General features: G+C 41.5%; 1 protein-coding gene across 1 annotated transcript in view; it reads right to left on the bottom strand.

Annotated features, from left to right (window-relative positions):
• Positions 1–17130, bottom strand: part of CDK14 (cyclin dependent kinase 14) — a 316030-nt gene extending 298900 nt beyond the window's left edge. Inside the window, exons 1-2 of the mRNA XM_058833227.1 lie at positions 16720–17130; positions 10207–10238 (exon numbers count right to left, since the gene is read on the bottom strand). Of these exons, the coding sequence (XP_058689210.1) occupies positions 10207–10238; positions 16720–16810 (123 nt within the window). The 5' untranslated portion in view covers positions 16811–17130. The remainder of the gene's footprint in view (positions 1–10206; positions 10239–16719) is intronic.
• Between the last annotated feature and the right edge of the window lie 3663 nt (positions 17131–20793).

The following is a 20793-nucleotide window of genomic DNA, read 5'->3' as shown; positions in this document are numbered from 1 at the left end:
TGAGTATTAAATATACTGATGAGTTCTGCTGGGTCCCAGGGGAATAGGTTCACACTTCACTAACTGAAGCTTAACCGACAATACCAAAATGAAATATCATTTTGACTAAATCATCTAAATCATTTCTGCCCCACCTGTGGATGAATGAAATAATTAGTGCTGGGAATAAACCTACCAGAGCATCTCAGTTAGAACACTGTCGAAATTAATGTGTAAGACAGAAATTTAAGAAAAGGATTCCTGTGTTCTATGACAGTATTTTTTCAAATATGACAGAATTGTCTTTCATAACTTTTTTCTTTTTACTTTTGAAGAAACATTTTATTGACTATCATAGCTCTGTGTTGTTAAATATCATCACAAACATAGTTTGAGCCCATTGTCTATATATCCATATAAAATGCATGACTAAGCATTCTGTCCACACCACTGAAAAAAAACCTGTTCTTAAGATATAAAAAATATATGCAGTCTAGCTCATAAGTGCTCAGTTACTGCAAACTTACTTTCAAAGATAAAAATACCATTTTCTTATTGACTTGAACAGAAAAAGTCCTGAAGTGCTACAGCACATCTTTTTGGAGGGCATGCAAATTAGGCACTTCCCTTCATCTTCTCTAAAGCCTCTCTCATGATTTGATGATGGCCAGACAAATCACATTTAACTGAGCCATACCAGAGTAACAACTAGCTAAATAAGTAAAAAAAACCCCAACCACTCAAATATTTCTCCAGATGCTGTTCTCTAGTTTCTGGAATTCTGTGCATTTCCAAGGTCATCAGGCGATGCCTCTAACAAACATCCTGTTTGTATCTGGTTCCTCTCTGTGCATAAAATAAATCTCCACTGCTTTTTTCTTTATTTATTTAAACAAAAAAAAATTTCCCTCCAAACCAAGCAAACCTGCAGTCATGGGAGACTTCCCACGTCTGAACGAGCCAGGACATGGTAAGAATGATAACAAACTTGACAAATGGAACTGGCATAATTCTTTGCATGGATAAGCTAAAAAACCTTTTTCTGAGCAAGCATGGATTGCTATTTAAACTGTAAAACCGCATCAGCAATTGGCATCAGCAAAGGAGAGCAGGTTGGAGATTATTTAATAGATCTGTTTAGAAGGCCAGTAAATAAAGGAAAGCTACCAACCCACACTTTGCATGGCCTCTGCTGGTGTCTGCCAGCACCAGCAGCTCACAGGTGCTCCCTCCTCTCCCTGCCCACTCCACTCAGGACAGGAGCTCCCACCCTGGCTCTGCTTCCCTGCAGCTGACTCAACAACTGGCAAGGACTTCAGAACATCCTTGTCACCACGGACAAGGTGACACCACCGGCTCAAGAACAGGACAAACAGCACGAAGGCATTCAGTGAATGTGGATAACTAGACTAAGCTATACATGAAAAGAGGCACAAACAGGAAAGAAAAAAGGGGAAATCAAGGAAGCCTATCTCTGCCTCAGAGGTAACCACCAGCTACAGGCACGGCATGCAGCTGTAATCCAAACTGTAATGCAGCATTTGTCACCATAGTGGTTATAAGGAAATAACTAAAATGAAACCAGAAATTGTTTTAATAAGAGAACCACCAATTAGAAAAGGTAAAGATAAGGATGGACATATTGGTCCCATGGGGGAATGGGATAGATGTGTGCATAAGTAATTTTCAAAAAAAAGAAAAAAGAAACCAAACAAAACAACGAAACTTAATAGAACTTCCAAAAATAGTCACAAGTGAAGATCTTGTTTCTCTGTCAGAAAGCAACAATAACTGTTAATGCAGAGATAAAGATAAAAATAATTAATGATTAAGCTATCTATGAATTTCAACATGTACTCCTAACAATACAGAAAGGAAAAATTCTTCATCTGAGACAGCGTTTAAAAAAATGAGCCAAAATATGCATCATGTGCACTACTTCTTACAACATACTTGGGATAATGAAAAGTCTTCCAGATCTCAAAGCTGAAGGGCATATCTGACCTAACTAATCACACCAAGTGACCTCAGACAAATTCCTGCAGTGTTGAATCTTCAAGACAGACGACAGAAAACAAGTCCAAGAACAGCATGAAGCCACCCTCAGGTACAGTTTCAGGATCACCATGCCTGAGTCTCATGTGCATCTCAGTGGAGAAAAAGGAAGGTAAAGATCCATTCAAAAAAAAACCAACAAAAATTATGATGAGTGTGATTGTGTACAATAATCCACTGGCAACAAGAATTTTACCCTCCCTAAAAGAAACAGGAAGATTCCTCAAACACATACATATGGAAGAACACCTTTTTGCATACGTGAGCTATCAGAGAAGTTCATGTACAAAGAAAAGCCCTGATGAGTACATGGCAATAAGAAAAAATACTGTAAGCCCCTGGATCTCCTGGGTTGGCACATCAGCAAACATCTTCCAAAGCTAGTAATGATTTTATTTCTCAACACTAAAGAAGGGAACACCTGGATTCTACCAAAAAACTTAATTCAAGTGAAGTAATAACCTCAGAGGGCCCCAAACACAATCAATTCCAGTTGTTACTTAGAATTGGTTATAATGCATTATGTTCTCTCTCAGAATTCCTGCTTCCATCATTTATCATTAAGTTTCCAGCAGCATTCACACTTATTTTTACTTATTAAATTACTGTCAATATTTATATTTAAATAGCCTGTAATATTCAAGTTTGAATTTTTAAACCTGATAAGAATTTCCATACCTGAAATATACATAAGAAGTACTAGCAGGACTCTGACTCAACTAGATCAGAAGTAGAAAAGTTTGCTGGAAGGGGAAAAAGATAAATTCCAGAATATACAGAAAAAGAGGTATAAGGCAATAACAATTTCTTTAAGCCTTAATATCATCACAATGACATGGTTTTGTGTTCATAAAACCCATTTTGTTTGAATGAGGCTGTAATCTCCTTTTTCATATCCCTTCAACAAGAGATGTCACTTGAATCAGAACTTTGATTACTATGGATAAGATCCTGCAAATATATGGTTGTCAGCAATATTGTGACACACAGCAGATGAAGCAGCATACATGCAGAATTTCTCAGGAAAGCTAAAATGCAGACAGAAATAATTTTAATTTAGATCCCTTCATGAGAAGAAGATTCAGATATCATATGTCTGTTCATAGTGTGGCTTGGAAGTAAAAAAGAATGAAAGCAATGATGTCTACAAGGTAGATGGAAGAGACAGACCGATCAAGGAAGTGACACAATTATTTCTTGCCTCACAATTGGGAGATTGCCCACAAGGCCAAGAACAAGAAGATATGGGTCCCATGTATAGCATATTGTGCTTTGTCACTCTATTTAATCTATCAATAAATTGCTACATCCTGTATGTCCCAAGAAAATAAACAGCAGGATTTACATGTAAGCATACTTCATCAGAATAATAATAGCTTACATTCAGACTCCACATTCCTGGAATGCATACACACTCTCATCTGATGAGCAGGAACATCCCAAAATACACATGCACAAGTGAGAGAAGTAGGCCTGGAAATTCATCTTCATTTCACAGTGTTTCTCTGATAGCTAAAACACTTGCCTGCACACCACAACAGAGCTATAGATGTCAGTATTTTGGCCAAATCCTCATCAGTCACTGCTGCAGATGTGGATTCAGACCAAGTTCTGCTCCTTTGCTCCATCCATTTTCAAAGAAAAGTTAAGCAAAGGACACAGGCACATTAACTAGTCACATGAACCCTTCTTCTATCCAGTTTATACAGAAGAAAAGACAGAACCTGTAAACAGGTTCACACTTGACTTAACCACTTTTCTAATGTCATGAAAATACTACACACCTTCTAAAAGGTAATAGGATGTGCTCTCACCAAATATACCAGGCAGAACACACAACTGAATCTATTGACAGCTGGGGCAAAAATTCAAACCACTGCCACTCAACAGATTTAAGGGATGTGCCAAGATTAAAGCTCTTCCTCAGCTACAAGAGAGGATTCTCAAACTTTCATCTCCTAAAAGCCAGGTCTATCCCCCAACATTAAGAACAATTCCTGTACTGACTGGGTAGAGCCATGGCCAAGAAAATCTCAAAACCTTCCACATGGTCTCAGGTTTTGCTTCAAAGCCTTGAAATTGACGAAACAAAGCAGCTATTTCATTGTCAGTTTTTCTTGGTGGCTTTCCTGCCACTTCTCATTTACTTACCAGCTTGCATTGTGGTCACCTAGATCTGTTTCTGAAGTGTCCCACGTCTTCCAGAACCTGATTTATTTCCATGTGCAACATAGCACAATGAAGTGACAGGAATCCCTGATCACCATATAAATATTAGTAATTCTCTGAGAAATTATGCAAGACTGCCCAGGAGCTGGGCTTTTTTAAGCCACCAGAAGTTTCACAAACCAGTGTTTTTACAGAACAATGCCCTCCTGTCCCACAGAAGGCACATCTGTCCCACAGCTGATGCAATAAGAAGCTTTAGCAGAATGGCAGTATTTGCTCTCTTCCATCCATGCCCTTCATTCTCAGACTCACCTGAAACACAATTACTAATAATATTATCATCAATCTAGAGAAAACAATTTTTCCCTTTAAGCAGATGAGAACAACTTTGCAAGACCTGAAGTGCTGGCACAATTCTGCTACAGATGCACACACATTAGCATCACACACCAGCCCTAAGAATCAGGATGCAATTCGGATTCGTATTTTGCTGGAATGGCCTCAAAGAGATGCAGCATCAGAGACCAGTAAATCTGTTGGGCAAGCTGATGTCTAAGCCATCTGCTGCCAGGGAACCACTGGACCAACACCAGATCCTCAGAAGTGTAAGGGAACAGTACTGGGGAAAAGAAGACATAGACTTAGGAGCAGTAGGAACATAAATCATCTCCTGGGAAATCTCTGTCATGCACACACCCGGGAGACAACATCATCCCCACCCAACTTCCCTCTCAAAGGTGGCAGTCTGGAAAGATCTTTATCAGACACACACAGACCTCTCTAACACAAGGGGATGGTCCTCCTGCAGGAGGCATCAGATTACATTATTGAGCCTTTACCTCCTTCTTGTCACCAAAAAAATATTTGCCTGTGTCACGCACCAAGTAACACTACAAAAGCAGCAACTACCAGTGCTGAGTTATCATCTGCCTGCAGTTATGTTTCCTCTCATTTGCATTGTGACAATACATCTGAACAGACACCTCTTTCCAGACACTTGAACAACCTCTGCACACATTTTGCTAAGTAACCTAACCACCAGATTAAGTTTTTCTGACCAGTTCCCTGGTATTATTTAGAAAATGCTTTCACACCCATACTTCTGGTAATTTTTTCCAAATTCAGTTTTAAGGGTTTTTTATCTTTCTGTCATACATGCACTTCTCTCTCAAGCTACTTGCTATAAATAAAATAGAATGCAGAATTCAGTGCATTATGTGCCACCTGAATTATGGCATTCAAATGCCCCTTGCCTGTGCTTTACAAAGCTTTACTCTTTTCCAACTACACCCTTTCCTTTAACTGTTCAAAGTCAAAATAATCTGTACTCAAAAGTTCTGGTTCAGAGACGGGTGTCCTTTAAACCAAGACATTTTTCATGGCAACATCCCACAGAGGGAGTAGCCTTTTTATTTGGGGTGAGAGAGACAGAGCAAGCACATTACAGAATCAAGAAGTAACTTGGCAGAACTCCCACCCCCTTCACACGCTTCCACTTCAAACACACAGAAGTTCTTCCATGAGTGAAATAAATGAAATTTGCCTTCCTCAGAGTTGTAGACTCTAAGTGTAGTAAGGAATAGATAAGTACTAAGGATTTTGCTGAAGTCAGAGTATTCATAACACCTCCAGCCGCATTCTCATATGCTCACAAGAACTTGCATTTCAGCTTTTCCATCAGAGGAGATCCTTATCTCCACCCCTCAGCCAGCTCACATGCTTTTCTACCAAGCATCTAAACATCTAGTGTCAGCCAGCTTCAAAGTTACTGGGTGAAGTCAGATGGCGTTACACATGCAGCACGCAATCACAGTATCCTAACTTCCTAAGAAAGATAGCCTTAAAAAAAAAGGTTCTGCTCTTGATATCAGTAAAAATTAAAATACAGCTAAACAATAGCAATAAAACTCAGTATAAGAAGCAATAATCAAAGAAACTCATGTTTATTTTGAGTCAGAAGATTATTTTCTTCTGATTGCATTGTGACATTGATATTAATTTATTTAGTGTGCACACATATGACTGAAGGTCTTAAAACATGATTTAAGTGCTCAGAAAAACCAAGAACAGAAGGATAAGAACCAACAGGTTGTGACTGCTGACAGTAATTTAGAAATAAATTGTAATAGCAAGCAGCTAACCAAAGGAGCAGATTACTACCAGCTACAATGGCTGTTATTCCAACAAATACGCTACAGTTCAGCCATTTATTAATGGCCTTGATCACATTGTAATGAAAAATCAACTGGTTCCATCATGATAAAGCAGAGTGGACTTGTTACACCAGTGGTCCAAATACATCCAAGAAATCCTGCATAGCTGGAAATTATTAATCTAAACTTTGACAAACTATTGAAGGACAAACTAAGTGCTAATTCTAGGAACGCTAATTTGTTTTTAGACTACTCTTTTCATGTAGTGCTGCTCCTCAGAGGTGTTCGTTTTCTATCACAATATTCAGTATAGATAATCAGTGCTTTGCCTAAAACAACAAAACAGATGCTAACTGTGCAAGAACCCAGAGTGAAACTTAGGTTGTTTTGAAAAAGAGGGCAGCTACTTTCAGGGGGAGGGTGGTTCCCATTTTGCCATTTTCAGAGAATAGATAAGGTACATAAAGACACTAAGGAAGGTGCCTTACTCAAAAAGTGTTGAAAACAGGCAAGAACAGCTCCTCTCCCGTGCTACCTCATGACAGAGGAAACCAATCCACAAACCACTGAGAACCTTCCCACTGATTTCAGCACATACTGACACAGGACTAGTTTCAGTTTCCACAATGTGACCAGTATGACAAAAAGGAAGAGGCTAGGTTAAAAAAGAAAAAACAAAGCCACACGATTACTGCTTTGAATGAAAGACTACAGAAGAAGTGGTCTGTATCCACTCCTTTATTCTTATGAGTCTCTGGAAGATGTTACAACATCTTAGGAAGATGAGCAGGCTACCACTAAATCAATTAAATGGATTAATTCAGTGTTCTCATGGACCAAAGCAAAGGTTTGCATCATTTACAAAAAACTGTTTTTTCATCTAAAATTTAATCAAAGCAACACAAGAGCAGTTATTAAGAAGTGAGAAATCTTACATTACTCCTTCACACTACTGTTGTGCTCTGATCTTGTGGGTAGGACTAAACACAGCAGTAAGATCCCTGAAACAATTCTACAAATAAAAGTATTTTCTAACACGTAACGTATTCACAGGATTCCCTGCTCATGATCTTCTGGTCCTAATGTACTGGAGAGATTAATTTCACAACCAACAGAAAGCAATTATGTGGTACACTTGTCTGTCATATCTGACATCTTAATTTTTAGTAGTTTCTCTTCAAAAGACAGACAACTTCCTGCACTATTGGGCATTTGTCAGCTACTGCAAGCAATTAAAGCAGGTAGAATTAAGAGCCATTGAACTGCTCGATTTATTCTCCTCTGTTCCTGAGAGATAAATAAATAAGCACCTCATATAGCACCTACAATATGCAGAAAAAAGTAAGAACCTATTCAGCTGCAAATGCAGACCTCGCAGCTTTAGAAGGGTCATCTTCCTCTTCATGCCTCTTTCTCTCCTCCACCAGAGATTTCAGGTCCCTGCTGGCCAACTTCTGCTCCTGGTGTTCTGGTCACGACTTGAAAGGCTAAAACATGAGTCCTCCTCCTCTACCTATCAAGAGCATTAAGTCCCTCTGCAAGTTCATCACTCCTTGTTTAAGCACTGCTTCACAGGTCAACCTCCCTTCAGGAAAGGGAAAACACAGGCTGAGAAGAGATACACAGCACCTGTCAGCAACATAAAAGAGCATCTTTTCACTAACCATACAAGGAGAATGGGCTGCTTGAAAAATGAAATTTCTGTTTCAAGAGTTGACTATTTTGTTTTTTGCAGTAGGGGGCCCAAAGCTGACAGCTTTGGACAGCATGGAAAGCTACTTCCTCTCTCTTCTTCCTAGCTGATATTCCCACTCATTGTCATCTTAACTTACATAACTGCTTCCCTGTTATATCAATACTACATATACAAACCAGAAGATTAGACTGCTTTTTTTAATATCATGCTTTGGTCTTAGTAGCAGTTTTCAGGATGACCTCCTAAGACCAAAATGTGCACCCACTCCTCTGCTCACAGACACTATCTTCCTTAGAAGCAAGCGTTATAAAATCAGGTACATTATTGTTACCAATGTCTGTTTCATCCTCTGATTTGAAGGATGTTTGAAAAGACAGGAATTAGGTGATACCTGGTACAGCTCATTCTCTGATTCACACTTTAGGCTAGAAAATTGCCAAGAACTGTAGAATTTGAAGAGATAATAAGGACAACATAAAATCTCAACATACTTTTCTTTCTTCTAAGGAAACTAAAACTGTGGAACCAATTGATGCAAATGTCACATCAAGCTCTTCCATATTTACAGGAAATGGAAGAAAATTCTTTTGTGTACCCTTCCCACTAGATGTCCCTTACTGCCTCTGCAGTATCTCATTGCAACAATCTGTCAGATTCCACAATAAAAAGATTATTTCTCCCCCAACCCCTTGAATTTAAATAAAAATTTGCTCAAGTTGTCTCCTGTTAAAGCAGAAAACCAGGTTTAAAGAAAATAAAGGCAACCTGCAGATAAACAATCTTGGGGAAAGGAAGGGGACAGAAGAACTGCCCTCTTCATGACAATGCTTTTTAAGAGATCCTTTCAAATTCTGAATCAAATTTAATACAAGGTATTACTACTTACTGAGTAGGTTATAGCATAGATATAACACTGCAGCCTTCAGAAGAAAATACTGAACAGAACTAGACCCGGTTTGTAAAACAAGGATTCAGAATTTAGTAACCACATATCTGCACCTATTTGCACAGGTGTAACTTTTAGGCAGGAATCGAGTTCCATGAGTTTTACAAGAGAAATAAAATAGTCAGGATCACTGCACGATGCAACAGAGCTCCTGAAAAGAGAGCCCAACCCCAGGTCCTTCACTCCAGACCTGAGAGGGGTCAAGGTGAGTTACAGTTTTTGCAACTCATGTCAGGAAATCACAAAACACTTCTATTGCTACTGCTGTATTTGAGCATCAGTGTGATCTGTTTAGAAAGAGATGGAGTCTGATTTGATCCAGAATCCAGGACATTACATCATCATTTATTTATTCTAGAATCTGGCATTACACAACAGCTATCTCGCTCTATTCAGCCAAGAATTTAAGCTTACAGCAGGCAATGAAGAAGAAATGCCAGAAGCCCAATATCAACACATGAAAATACTGCCATTTGCTTCCAGCTATGGTGGCAGAGGGAAGTACAAGGCAAGCATTGATTACAATATGACCAGTCATCACACCAAGGCCTATACCTCTTCCTGCATAAACTTGCTCTGAGAGATAACTTGCAGTGCCCTGGAACTCTCAACACAAATCCTGAGCAGTGCATTTTACAACTTGCTCATCATATCACAGATAGGTCAAGGCCCCAAACTGATTAGACTGAATAATCAAGTATCAGCTTTACCAATAGACCAGATACTGGTTTTGTGCCATTGAGTTTGGTTTCTTTTTAATTTCATAATAAGCATCTCACTCGGTGGACATATTCAGCAAGAAGCCAATGCAGCAGCACTTTACATAAGGTGCTCTCTCAGGAGGATGTTTTTTCCCTGTCTGTTACAGCACAGGCATGAAGTTACAGGAATTATCACAGGCAAAGTTCTATAAAGTATTTTCCCTGCATGCAACTTTTCTTAGCATCGAGCATTTTTAAATGGCTGCTTTCCTTAAAGCATTCAGTTGTATTACATTAAAAAATAAAAATCCTAAGTGTTCCATTCAGACCCTTTGACTAACAAATTCTTCTGGTAGTTATTTAGAAAATGAAAATATGTTTGTGCAATATGCATGTATTAATTCACATGCACATCATAACACTGCTATCTGTCAGTTTCTTCTAGCACCAGTGAGGAATACTAAAGGCATACCTGGACTATGTAAGGTAAAAAGATATTTAACCTACCTCATCAAAGCTGCTATCTTCCTTCTTCAAGGCTTTAAAATAAAAAGAAAAAAGAAATTATTATCTGTACTGTATCACGATGAACACAAACCACCAGAAAAGGAAAAAAAAAACAAAAACAGAGCATCATTTTCCTATTATAATAGAAAAGAACAGGCTGGCATGAATAACAATTTTATACTCTGAATCTGTAAGTGGAATGTAGAACTGCACAGAGAGTTTCTAAGAAAGTAAATTTACATATTTATGAAAAATATCCTTTCAGGTTAAAGAAAATAAAATTTTGTAAGGGTGGGTTTGTTTTTTTAATTTTAATTCCTAGTGAGTGTGAAAACCCTTTATGGAGAGCTTGACTAAACTTCAAAAAGGGTGAGTATAACAAACACCTAACCATGTGTTCTGTTTGTAAAGTACTAACTCTTTATGAACTAGTATGCATTGTAACATGCTTTTTTCCTTTATCGGTTTTCTTTCTTAATTTTTAGTATGACACTAAAGCAGAAGAGATTTATTTTTTACACTATCAACAAGCAATTAATGAACAAACATAGGAGAGAAAAACAGTGCAGAAAGTATGTGAACTGGTAAAAAAATTAAGACACAAATAGTTCTGCAGTTGTAGCAAAGATTAAGCTGATGAAAAGTTTTCCTTTAGCATACTGGACATTATTGAAATATGAAGAAAAGTAATTTCTCCAAATCTGCACTGAACTGTGCCAGTTCGAAGGTAAGAGACTGGTTCTGCTCAACCAGACCCACGAGGGACTGCACTCCATGCGCTGCACGCCGTGACCTGAAAGTGCTCTTTGCTTCCCTCTTCTGAAGAGCTAAAATTAGATAAACCATTGCATTGGTGATTACACTGGTTTTTTTTCAGTTTAAATCACAAAGGTTTTCAGTTTGAGGGAGGTCATCTGAACAACCAGCAGCTCGTGCAGTGCTGCACCAGAAGGGGCCCTCCTCATCATTTAAGCAGCATAATGTTTCTTACACTCCTACATATTTCTGCATGAGATAAATATTTAAGCACCTAGCATGGTTGAAGATCTAGACTCCAGTAGCTATTTTTCTCTTTTGGATGCTCCTTCTGCCTTCAAATCACTAGTAATTTCTAAACAACCAGGAAAAAAAAATACCCTCAAAACAAACAAACAAAACCCTCAGCAACAAAAAACAAGCCAACCAAAACAAAAAAACCCTAACAAAATAAAAACAAACAAAAACCCACAACAAACAAAAACAAAAGCAATGCCAAAACTGTAGAAGCTGCATCAGAGATGGTACAGGGGCAGTACCACCTGTGCAAACAGTGCTGAACCTCTAGAATCTCCACCAAATCCAAATCCTGGGGCAGCAAGGCACAAACCCCAGTTATCTTTGTACAGAAAAGCAGGGAAGGTCCAGCCTTCCTTTGCTTTTAAACTCCCATTTCTTTAGGACATGAAACATGGCTTCTCTCAAACCTTTGAAGATCACTGCTTTACAATTACTCATCTACATTTCGTGCTCAGTGATAAAACAATGAAACAAACTCTGGTAATTTTGCTTAGGGGATCTGAGGCACACACTGTACATTTCGATAGTTAAATATATATTTATGGTTTTGAAGGGTGACCAAAACATTTTCAGACTGCCAATCCCAAGTACTCAGAACTATGAGTCAGGAAAGAGGAGGAAGGAAAGAGGAGGAAGGAAAGAGGAGGAAGGAAAGAGGAGGAAGGAAAGAGGAGGAAGGAAAGAGGAGGAAGGAAAGAGGAGGAAGGAAAGAGGAGGAAGAAAAGAGGAGGAAGGAAAGAGGAGGAAGGAAAGAGGAGGAAGGAAAGAGGAGGAAGGAAAGAGGAGGAAGGAAAGAGGAGGAAGGAAAGAGGAGGAAGGAAAGAGGAGGAAGAAAAGAGGAGGAAGGAAAGAGGAGGAAGGAAAGAGGAGGAAGGAAAGAGGAGGAAGGAAAGAGGAGGAAGGAAAGAGGAGGAAGGAAAGAGGAGAACCCCTAACCTGCAGAACACTTTTTAAGAACACGCTTCTAATCTTCTCAATTACCATTCAGGTCACAATGACATTCAAGCTATAAATTAGTAAATAACACACCTAGGCCATGCTGACAAGCTTTTCTACCTTGCTAAAACACAAGATTTTCACATGACCAGAGCATTACAGGAATAGCCAAAACAGATAGCTAAGCTAAATTCACGGTGAGCAGAAAAAGAAGAAATGGGAATCTGTGGTCTATTACATATATTAGGTTTGTCTTTAGCTTCTACCTTTGACTAAAAGAAGGCTTTTAAGAATCACAAAAAGAGTATGAAAGTTCTGGCCACCCACTTAATGAGATTCTGTTTAATAATATGACTACTCTCAACCAATTCACTACATAGTATCTCCCAAGCAAGACACCAAAGCAACATATTTTATAGAACAAACTATATTAAAAATGGATTTTTCTCCTTGATGCAAACTTTTCTTTTTTAAACTGTAAAAAAAAAAAAATTCTGCTGAACTTAAAAAAAAAAATAAACTGTTTACAAATGAACATCTCATTATCTCAGGTATGTGAGCTATGTGGATGTACATCAGAGGAGATTACTGGAGATAACCTTTGTATCAGTGAGGAGCTAGTGACAAAGCCCAGGGATGTTCAGAAAGGCCACAGATTGCTTTCAGCACACTGTGATCAATCTCAGCAATGTTTTCTCTCTCTTTGTAACCTGGTGTTAGTTTTTGACTAAAGAAACTCATAAGGAAACAGAAGTTAAATGGCATGAGCTGAAGAGATCTCCAATGTGATTCTGGTACTATACAAACTTCAATAAATGCATAGCTAAGAACATAACTAAAAGATGACTATTAATTTTATTAAATTATTCACTATTAATTTAATTACATTATTATCAAAGGGCAAAACTAAGAACCAAACCTAATAAAGGTTTAAATGCTAAATTAAACAGTGAGTCAACTGAATTGATAAAAGTTGGTTAACATACAGTTATGGTGTGTTCATTTATATGGTCAACACAGTCTGTAAGCAAGGAAACCAAATTTTTTAAACTAATATGGATGTTCATATAAAAATGAATAGGCTGACAGAAACTTATGAATGAAAATAATTAGGTATATTTTTCAGATTCTTAGCAATGTAAGTTCTTTATGATGAGATAACTTTTAAGAGGGCCATTCCTTGAAAAATCAGAAAATTTCTGCCAGGAGAAAAGGCACCTAAGCTGCAAAGATAGTTCATTTCTCTAGAACTGGAAGCATGCAATTTCTGCAGCAAAGAGCCACCCTGCAGCACCACAGGCCACACACATTTCCCCCAGCCCACCACAGCACTGTATCATCCTCTGCCAGATTTGCACATAATGGCACAAAGCAAATGCTCAGGAAAAGGCTCACTGAATGGGCAATTTCACACATCACGATTTTCAACTCAGCAAAATAAACATTTTCAATATTAGGTACTCTAAAAGTGACAGGACTTAGCCCAGTTTTGTTGGATGAGCCAGATCTTCATCACCCTCTTCCAGGAAAGCCAGTGGCTGCAAAGCATCAGTTCACAGTTACGAAAATGGGTCAAGTCTTCCTGAGGCTTTTGTTGGCACCCTTTGGGCCTCTGCAGTGCCCCAGGAATAACTACACTGTCTAGGGATGGTGGGGAAATAGCTTCAAACTAAACTGTTACCTAACATACTTTAGTGCACTGTACAAAAAAAAACCCACATAAATTAATTGCAGCTACAACTTCTCAAATTGAGAGGATTACTTGGTGGGGACAAGTGGGTCTGAAATGCAGTTTATTGAGTGTTAACCTGCAAGCTCTAACAAAAAAAGTTCACTGTCAATGACAGTTTGGGATACATTTCCATCACTCTTATCCAAGAGGCTAACAGAAAACCTGAGTACCAAAATCTGGCACCAAAGTTTGGGGTCTTGCAGTATTGATAGAATTGCATTTGGTAGACAGAATATTGTCAGCACTGGGGGAAGGTGTAACAGTGTTTTATCATGTCAAGAATGATCATCAGATCTTTCCTACTGCAACACAGGAAGGTTTGACTCACAAATTATTTGATTTAAACACTATAGTACTCTCACACCATGCATATGACTATGCTCATGATACTATGTTTTATACTTAAACCTACAAAAACACAGACATTGAAGCAGAACAGAAAAAGCTAATATATCACCACTGTGGTTTTAAAGAACCACAGAATGGTTTGGGTTGGTTTTGGGTTGGGGGAGAACTTAAAGATCCTCCCAACTCCCCTGTTATGGGCAGGGACAACTTCCACTAGACCAAGCTGCTCAAAGCCCCATCCAACCTGGCCTTTACCACTGTCAGGAATTTACTATTTATGACAAGTCACAGCTGAAGAGATGACTGAAGAAGTTACAAATTAAATACATATTTAATCTGTAATTTGCTAACCATACCAAGCAACCAGCACTTACAAAAAAGAGCTTTAAAACCCAAACGTCAAATACCCATAAAGACTTTTTCCAGTGGGGTTTTTGTTTTCTCTCCTTCACTTCAATATAAAAGTACAGCACATGTTTTAACCAAGGATTTCCTGGTATGCAGGTTTAGAATTTCTTTGCTTGGGTTTATCTGTGGCTCTGGTATCAGGGAGTGGACTATCTTCAAACCTCATACACACAAATTAGAACTTTTTTTTGCTCAAAGCAGTTACCAGAATGATGATCAATATATTTGAGCATCTGAAGACTGAACAAACTTGCTGCTAGCAGCTGTGTTTTAATCACAAGACAACCACCAGCAAACAAACAAACAAACCACATACCAGACCACACTCCTACACTTCTGCACACATACACACGGAACTGGAGGAGCTTTTAGACATAAATATCCGTGTATCTAAAACCAGGCCAGAGCTCCCAAGGAAACTAAAAGCTTGTTTAATTTGTGCGAAATGACAAAAAGAGATGATCACCCAACCGAGCCAAATAAAACATGCAGAAATTACCAGCCAGAGGGGCCTTGATCCCTAAAAGGCATTAACGGGACTGTCACTGTTACAACAAAGCAGCATCCTCATTCAAAACATTTTCTTTGTTAATGACTTCCACCATTAGTAGAACCCTTTCACAGCTCTGTGGAAGAGTGTCTCTCTGTGTTTATACACGCACAGAGACACATAACACAACAGACACCTGACCACTTCTTTTTTTTTTTAAATTCTAATCAAAGAAAGTTAAATGTATTTTATAAGTTTAAGACTGATGATAGGTGAAAGCTGTTTTCATGTGGGGACAGAGAGCTTTGTAACAGTGACTTGATACTTGTTTTACAACTGTAACTTTGCATTTCCCCTTGAAACTCTCTGATTTACAAGTAATAACATTTGTCAGTCTTTTTCATTCTGGAGTAGGACAATTAAAAAAAACTGATTTCAAACGCAGTCATCCACTTAAAAGCTTGCAGTGCTTGAATGCATACACAGCACGTGAAAAATTAAAATGCCCAAGTGTGCCAGCACATCTCCTAGGTAGGGTTATTGGGGGAGAACCAAATGCCACAGCTCCTGGCTGCGGCACAGGCACTTCACACCCTCTCACTGGGACAAAGCAGCTCTGCAAGCAGCCCCCCGTCTGCCAGGCAGGCTGCCTCTAAGGGAATAGCTCCCAAATGGAAAGTGCACGGGCACGGACTGTGGAAGTGCCCATACAGAAGGTCTGCAAGGACAGGGGCTGCCGCATCTGCTCTCGTGTGTTACAGCACTGCCTCCAGCTGCTCTGTCCCAGCAGCTCGGGGGTATTTCACACCTCCTCTGAGGTACCTTCTCTCCCTGCTCAGCTGCGTGGTGATGGTGTCAGTGGGAACTAATGCTTTAAACAGTGAATTAAGCAACGCAGCGTGCCAAAGACTAAGAGGAACTCCAGTCCGAGCAGACCAGAACTCTTTGGCATTGTTCTCAATAACAAATTCAACAGCAGAATAAACTGGTGTCAAAATCAAACACGGTGAGGTGGCACCGGGAGGTGACAAGCTTGGCAGTGGCATTGAGATGACGCTACCTCAGGATGCTTTATGTCAGTGACAGAGCGACAAGACCTCACGGCAGATGACAGACAGACTTCTTTTGTCTGGCCCCCTAAATCATTTGGCCTCTTCAGCTTACCTGTTTCAGCATCTCACACCTCAATCAAACAACCGCTGCAGCCCGTACAAAAAATAAATCACCAGACTCGCAACAAAATGAAAATAACCGATCGCTTTCTGCTGAGGTTTCTCTTTGGCAATGGAGGCACGTGAGCCAACTCTCGTTTACAGTTTGCTCTTCCCAGCCGATTTTGGGCTAACTCCATCACAGAGCCATGCAGCACTACTGGGGCTACAGGAGTTATTTCCCGAGCTTTCTTCCCGAGAAAGGTTTTTCGGGCACGACGTCGTCGCGGGTGTTTCCAGCCTGGCAGGGCTGAGCCCACCGCCCCCCGTGCCCTCCCTGCCGGGACCCCCGGGTGCCGGGCAGCGCCGTCGGGCCCGGGCCCGGGACTCACCTATTCGGCCGAAGCTCTCCGATAAAGTTCTCCGCAACTTTTTCATCCTGCTGATCTTCTCGGCGGACTGCGAGTCGATCATGTCACACATCGGGGGGCCACCCCCCGCTCCCGCCGGCCGCCACCCCCGCTCCCCTGGCTCCGGGGGGACACCGCCCCTCCGGCCCCGCGGCTCTCCCCGCGCCCCGAGGAGCCGCCGGCCGCCGCGGGACGGTCCCGCTCCCGCCCGGGAAAGGAGCCCTACGCCGCGGCCGCGGCTGCTGGAGCTGCTGGGCTCGGCGCCGCCAGAGCCCGGCTCATAGCCCCGCACCGCCCGGGCCCGGGCTGCCGGCACGGCCGGACACGGCGCGCAGGGCCGGGGCGACGGCAGCAACGAGAGATGGAGGAGCGAAAGCAAAGTCCGGCGAGGGGCTGCGGGAGCCGGCGGCGGGAGGGAGGGAGGGCGTGAGGAAGGGAGGGAGGGTGCGCTGAGAGAAAGGAGGAGGAGGAGCCTGGGCGGGCCGGGGAGCCCCGGGGAGGAAGGGCGGCGGCGGCGGGGGCGTGAGGGGGGCAGGCGGGGAGCGCTGGGGCCGGGCCGAGGGATGCGCGCAGTCCCGGGCGCCGGGAGCGATGCGGCGATTCCCGGCGGGAGCGCTCGGGCCGGGGGCGTTCGGCGGGGCAGCGGAGCCACCGCGTCCGGCCGGGGCTGTCCGCACCACGCTGCTGCATCTGCGGCACCCCCGGTACCCCCGGTACCCCCGGCCGGCGGGGCCGGGGCTGAGCCAGGGCTTGGCGGTGGAAGGAGGCAGCCCCGGGAGGGCAGAGGGTCGGGGACGCTGCCGCGGGGGGAAAGGGCACCTCGCTCGCCGAGAGCGCCCGGCCCGACAGGTTGAAACTTGGGGTCCTCTGCCATGCGGCTCCAGGCACGGCCAGATAATGTGCCTTCAAGTGCCTCAGACTGCAACTTAATGAGTGTTGGGAGCTTTTGATCTTGTTAACTCAATTGAACCAACATTATTGAAAAATAAATCAGTTTAACCTATCAAAGTGGATGGTCGTGTCTAGTCTAAAGTATAAAGTAGGTACTTTTTGAGAACAATATGTTAGGTAAGATTTTAAAGCTCAGGTCTTTATGGTTCAAATTGCGTTTTAATGCATGTTATCTGGTTAAAATGAACTTGGCTTTTAATGAGACTACCTAACACAATTTGCTGGGATTGGACGGTGTCTAAGCTCAGTTTCAGAAGCACGTTTGTCTAGACAAGTGTTTAGGTGAGTTAGGTTCAAGCCATCTGTAACTCCGTGCTCTGAGACTGGGATTGAGCCTTTCTATTACGATGCAGCAGGGATGGACAGCATCCAGCATCTTGAGGTGGAAATCTATTGTAATTCTCTATTTTAATCTACTATATGTAGAATATGCATGTATCTCCTGTGGTGTACAAGATAATGGGAACTTGTCCTGGCATACAGCAGTACAGTAGTGCTGGTAAAATGTCATATGGATAACCCCAAATGAACAGGCAGTTTGATAAAAAGGTTTTTGGAAGTGTGAATCCTCTTGACCCTGCTAGCATCTTTGAAATAGGAGCTAAAATGGCATTTTCAGTGTTGGCTATGTCATGTTATGGAAGGAAATTGAGAAACAGTGGAAACTGGAACCTGGCAGAGAGCAGTGTCCAGAAAAGGAGGAGAAATAAAAATTAGGAAGAAACAGACAAAAGGCACTAGAATGAAAAAAGGAGGGTGGCCACAAGTGCTTAAGCATGTTTAACTAAATAATTTTAAGAAAATTACATATAAGTCCTAATTAGTGGCTGATGATTTGATCTTCGTCTGAATCTGGCATACCCCTGTTCTTAGTGGAGAGAAAAATGCCATCACCATAAATAAAATATTCTGGTCCAGGAGCTGAAACTGAGTTTAGCATCTGAGCCCTTTGCATTTTCTGTGTGCACGATTCATTTGAGGTAGCTCTGCTGTTTGGCTGAGACTTGTACCAACACTGCTATAATTCAGTCTGTGACTTGCTTTCAGCAACCAGGGATATAATTTCTGAGAGCTTCTTAGGAACCTGTAATTAACCATGCTTAATTGATAGATGCTGTCTTACCTACTGAATTAGCCTAGATCCTAGCACCAAGTGAATTTGGGAAAATATTCTCTTTTTTTCTCCCTATTTCTGAGTAAACTATCTCTTTATCACTTGTTAAGGAGAAGTCTCTGCCAGGCTACTGCAGTCTTTCTTTCACAGAAAAACAAGCAACCCAAAATTTCTGAGAAGCATCTGGCTTTGCAGCTGCTTGGGAATGATTTACAAGCATATGTCAGGGTCTTTTAAATAAATGAAAATTTTGCCTAAATTAGACACCAGTGTGGTGCCAAGTGAGAGAAATCCAGGTCTCGTCTTCTGAAAAATTGTACAACCTCAGGATGCAGAGAAGTTACACAGACTTTCTCCACCAGAGGAAGGACAAGCTTCCAGCTGTGCAGAGATTCTCCAACTGCACCCTGCAATTTGTGTCATTCTTCCCACCGTGGTCTTTATTTGGCAGAAATATTTCTGTGAAAGTCCTTCTTTGTTCTCTCCCCAACCCAAACCTCTTCTGTTTCCAAGGGCAGTGGTATTGAAAATTCATTTAATTCAGGAATGTGGAATCACTTTTGTAGCTTTGATCCAGCTCATAAGCTGGTGGTTCTTATTTCTCATCTCTGTATTTCCATCACCCATCTCAGGAAACCAGTAAAGCAGAAACACGCAATTAGCAAACCACAGAGATAGCAGCTACTCTGATGATGATGTTTTGCTTCCTTGTAGGGACAGGATTTCAGCTCTCTTTTAAGTCTTTCGATTTGTGGTATAAGAATTAACATGAAAAACATGCAAAATTATATTGTTGTTTGCTGCCTCCTTCCACAAGCTTTTACCAAGTTAAAGCATGTTTGCATTTAATGGGGCATCTGTTTTATAAAAAGCCAGGCACATTATTTACAGCACCTTTTCTTACAGGAACTCTCCAAAGAAATACCCTAAACAAAAACTACATGCAGTTACTTTATGACCCAAGCATCTCCTTTCCTGGCTTTGGTAAGAATTCACTACAAATCCTGGCCTCTGCCACAGCCACTGAGTCATGCTGAATCACTCTGCAAATATAACTATTATCAAGTGCAGGAAAAATAGTTGCCAAGATATCATTCGCAAGTTGGACAACACAAGCCAGGAGCCTCATCGTTTCAGTGTTTCACACTGAGGTGTGGGTTATTTCCAAAGAAGGGGAGAGAGCAGGGCTGGCAGTTTGTTCATTATTGTGTAAAAGAACATATTGTTTGGAGCTAGAAGCAGCGTGGTCATGGGCCTGGAGCACAGGGCGTGCCAGCAGTCCCCTTGCTGCAGATGGAGCAGCCACGGCTGGGCTATTCATTACTTGCAGGGTAAGATGAAACGACCGAAAAATAAATCCATGATGCATGGTGCAGATGGTGGCTCGGGGTGTAACACAGATCTGTGCACTCTCCAGATCTCAGGGCACTTGCTGTTGATTTTATAGGGTAATTTTATGTGGTGTGAGCTCTCTCTAAACCCCAGTGTTTGTCGTGTGTCCCCCCACCCCTGACCCTGCTACACTTCTTAGGGGCTCTTGCAAGGCAGTGTGTACTTGAATTACATTCCTGGGCCAAGTGTTTGAATTTCAGAAACCTTAGGAGCACATAAACAAGCAGTGTGTGTTTGTGGAAGAGGCAGTTAATGCCGTTGATTCGGAGTGTTATGTGGGCAGAGTCAGAGCTTGCATGAAGTGGTCTGTCAGAGGAAAGCTCTCTAGGGAGATCGAACAGTCAGTGTAACTTCTCTGGGGAGAGCACTGTCTTGTCAGGCCTTCTGCTGCCAGTATGAAGTAGATTTTCATAAATCTCCCTGGCTGGAGACGTTCTGCATTAGGCCAGTCTGCTCACCTTGAAAAGGTCTCTGTGCTGCAGCGTCTGGGACCTGAGTGCTTGGAGCTGTGTTGCTTGTTAACACACAGCAATCCTTTCGTGACCCTGTAGTGATGAAGATGGATGTAAAGTCACATAACACACCCCCCTCCTCTTCCC

The sequence above is a fragment of the Poecile atricapillus genome, chromosome 2 (genome assembly GCF_030490865.1).
Source record: "Poecile atricapillus isolate bPoeAtr1 chromosome 2, bPoeAtr1.hap1, whole genome shotgun sequence".
Taxonomy (NCBI): Eukaryota; Metazoa; Chordata; class Aves; order Passeriformes; family Paridae; genus Poecile; species Poecile atricapillus.
Note: the sequence above shows the minus strand (reverse complement) of the source record. Positions and strands in the feature narration are given on the sequence as shown.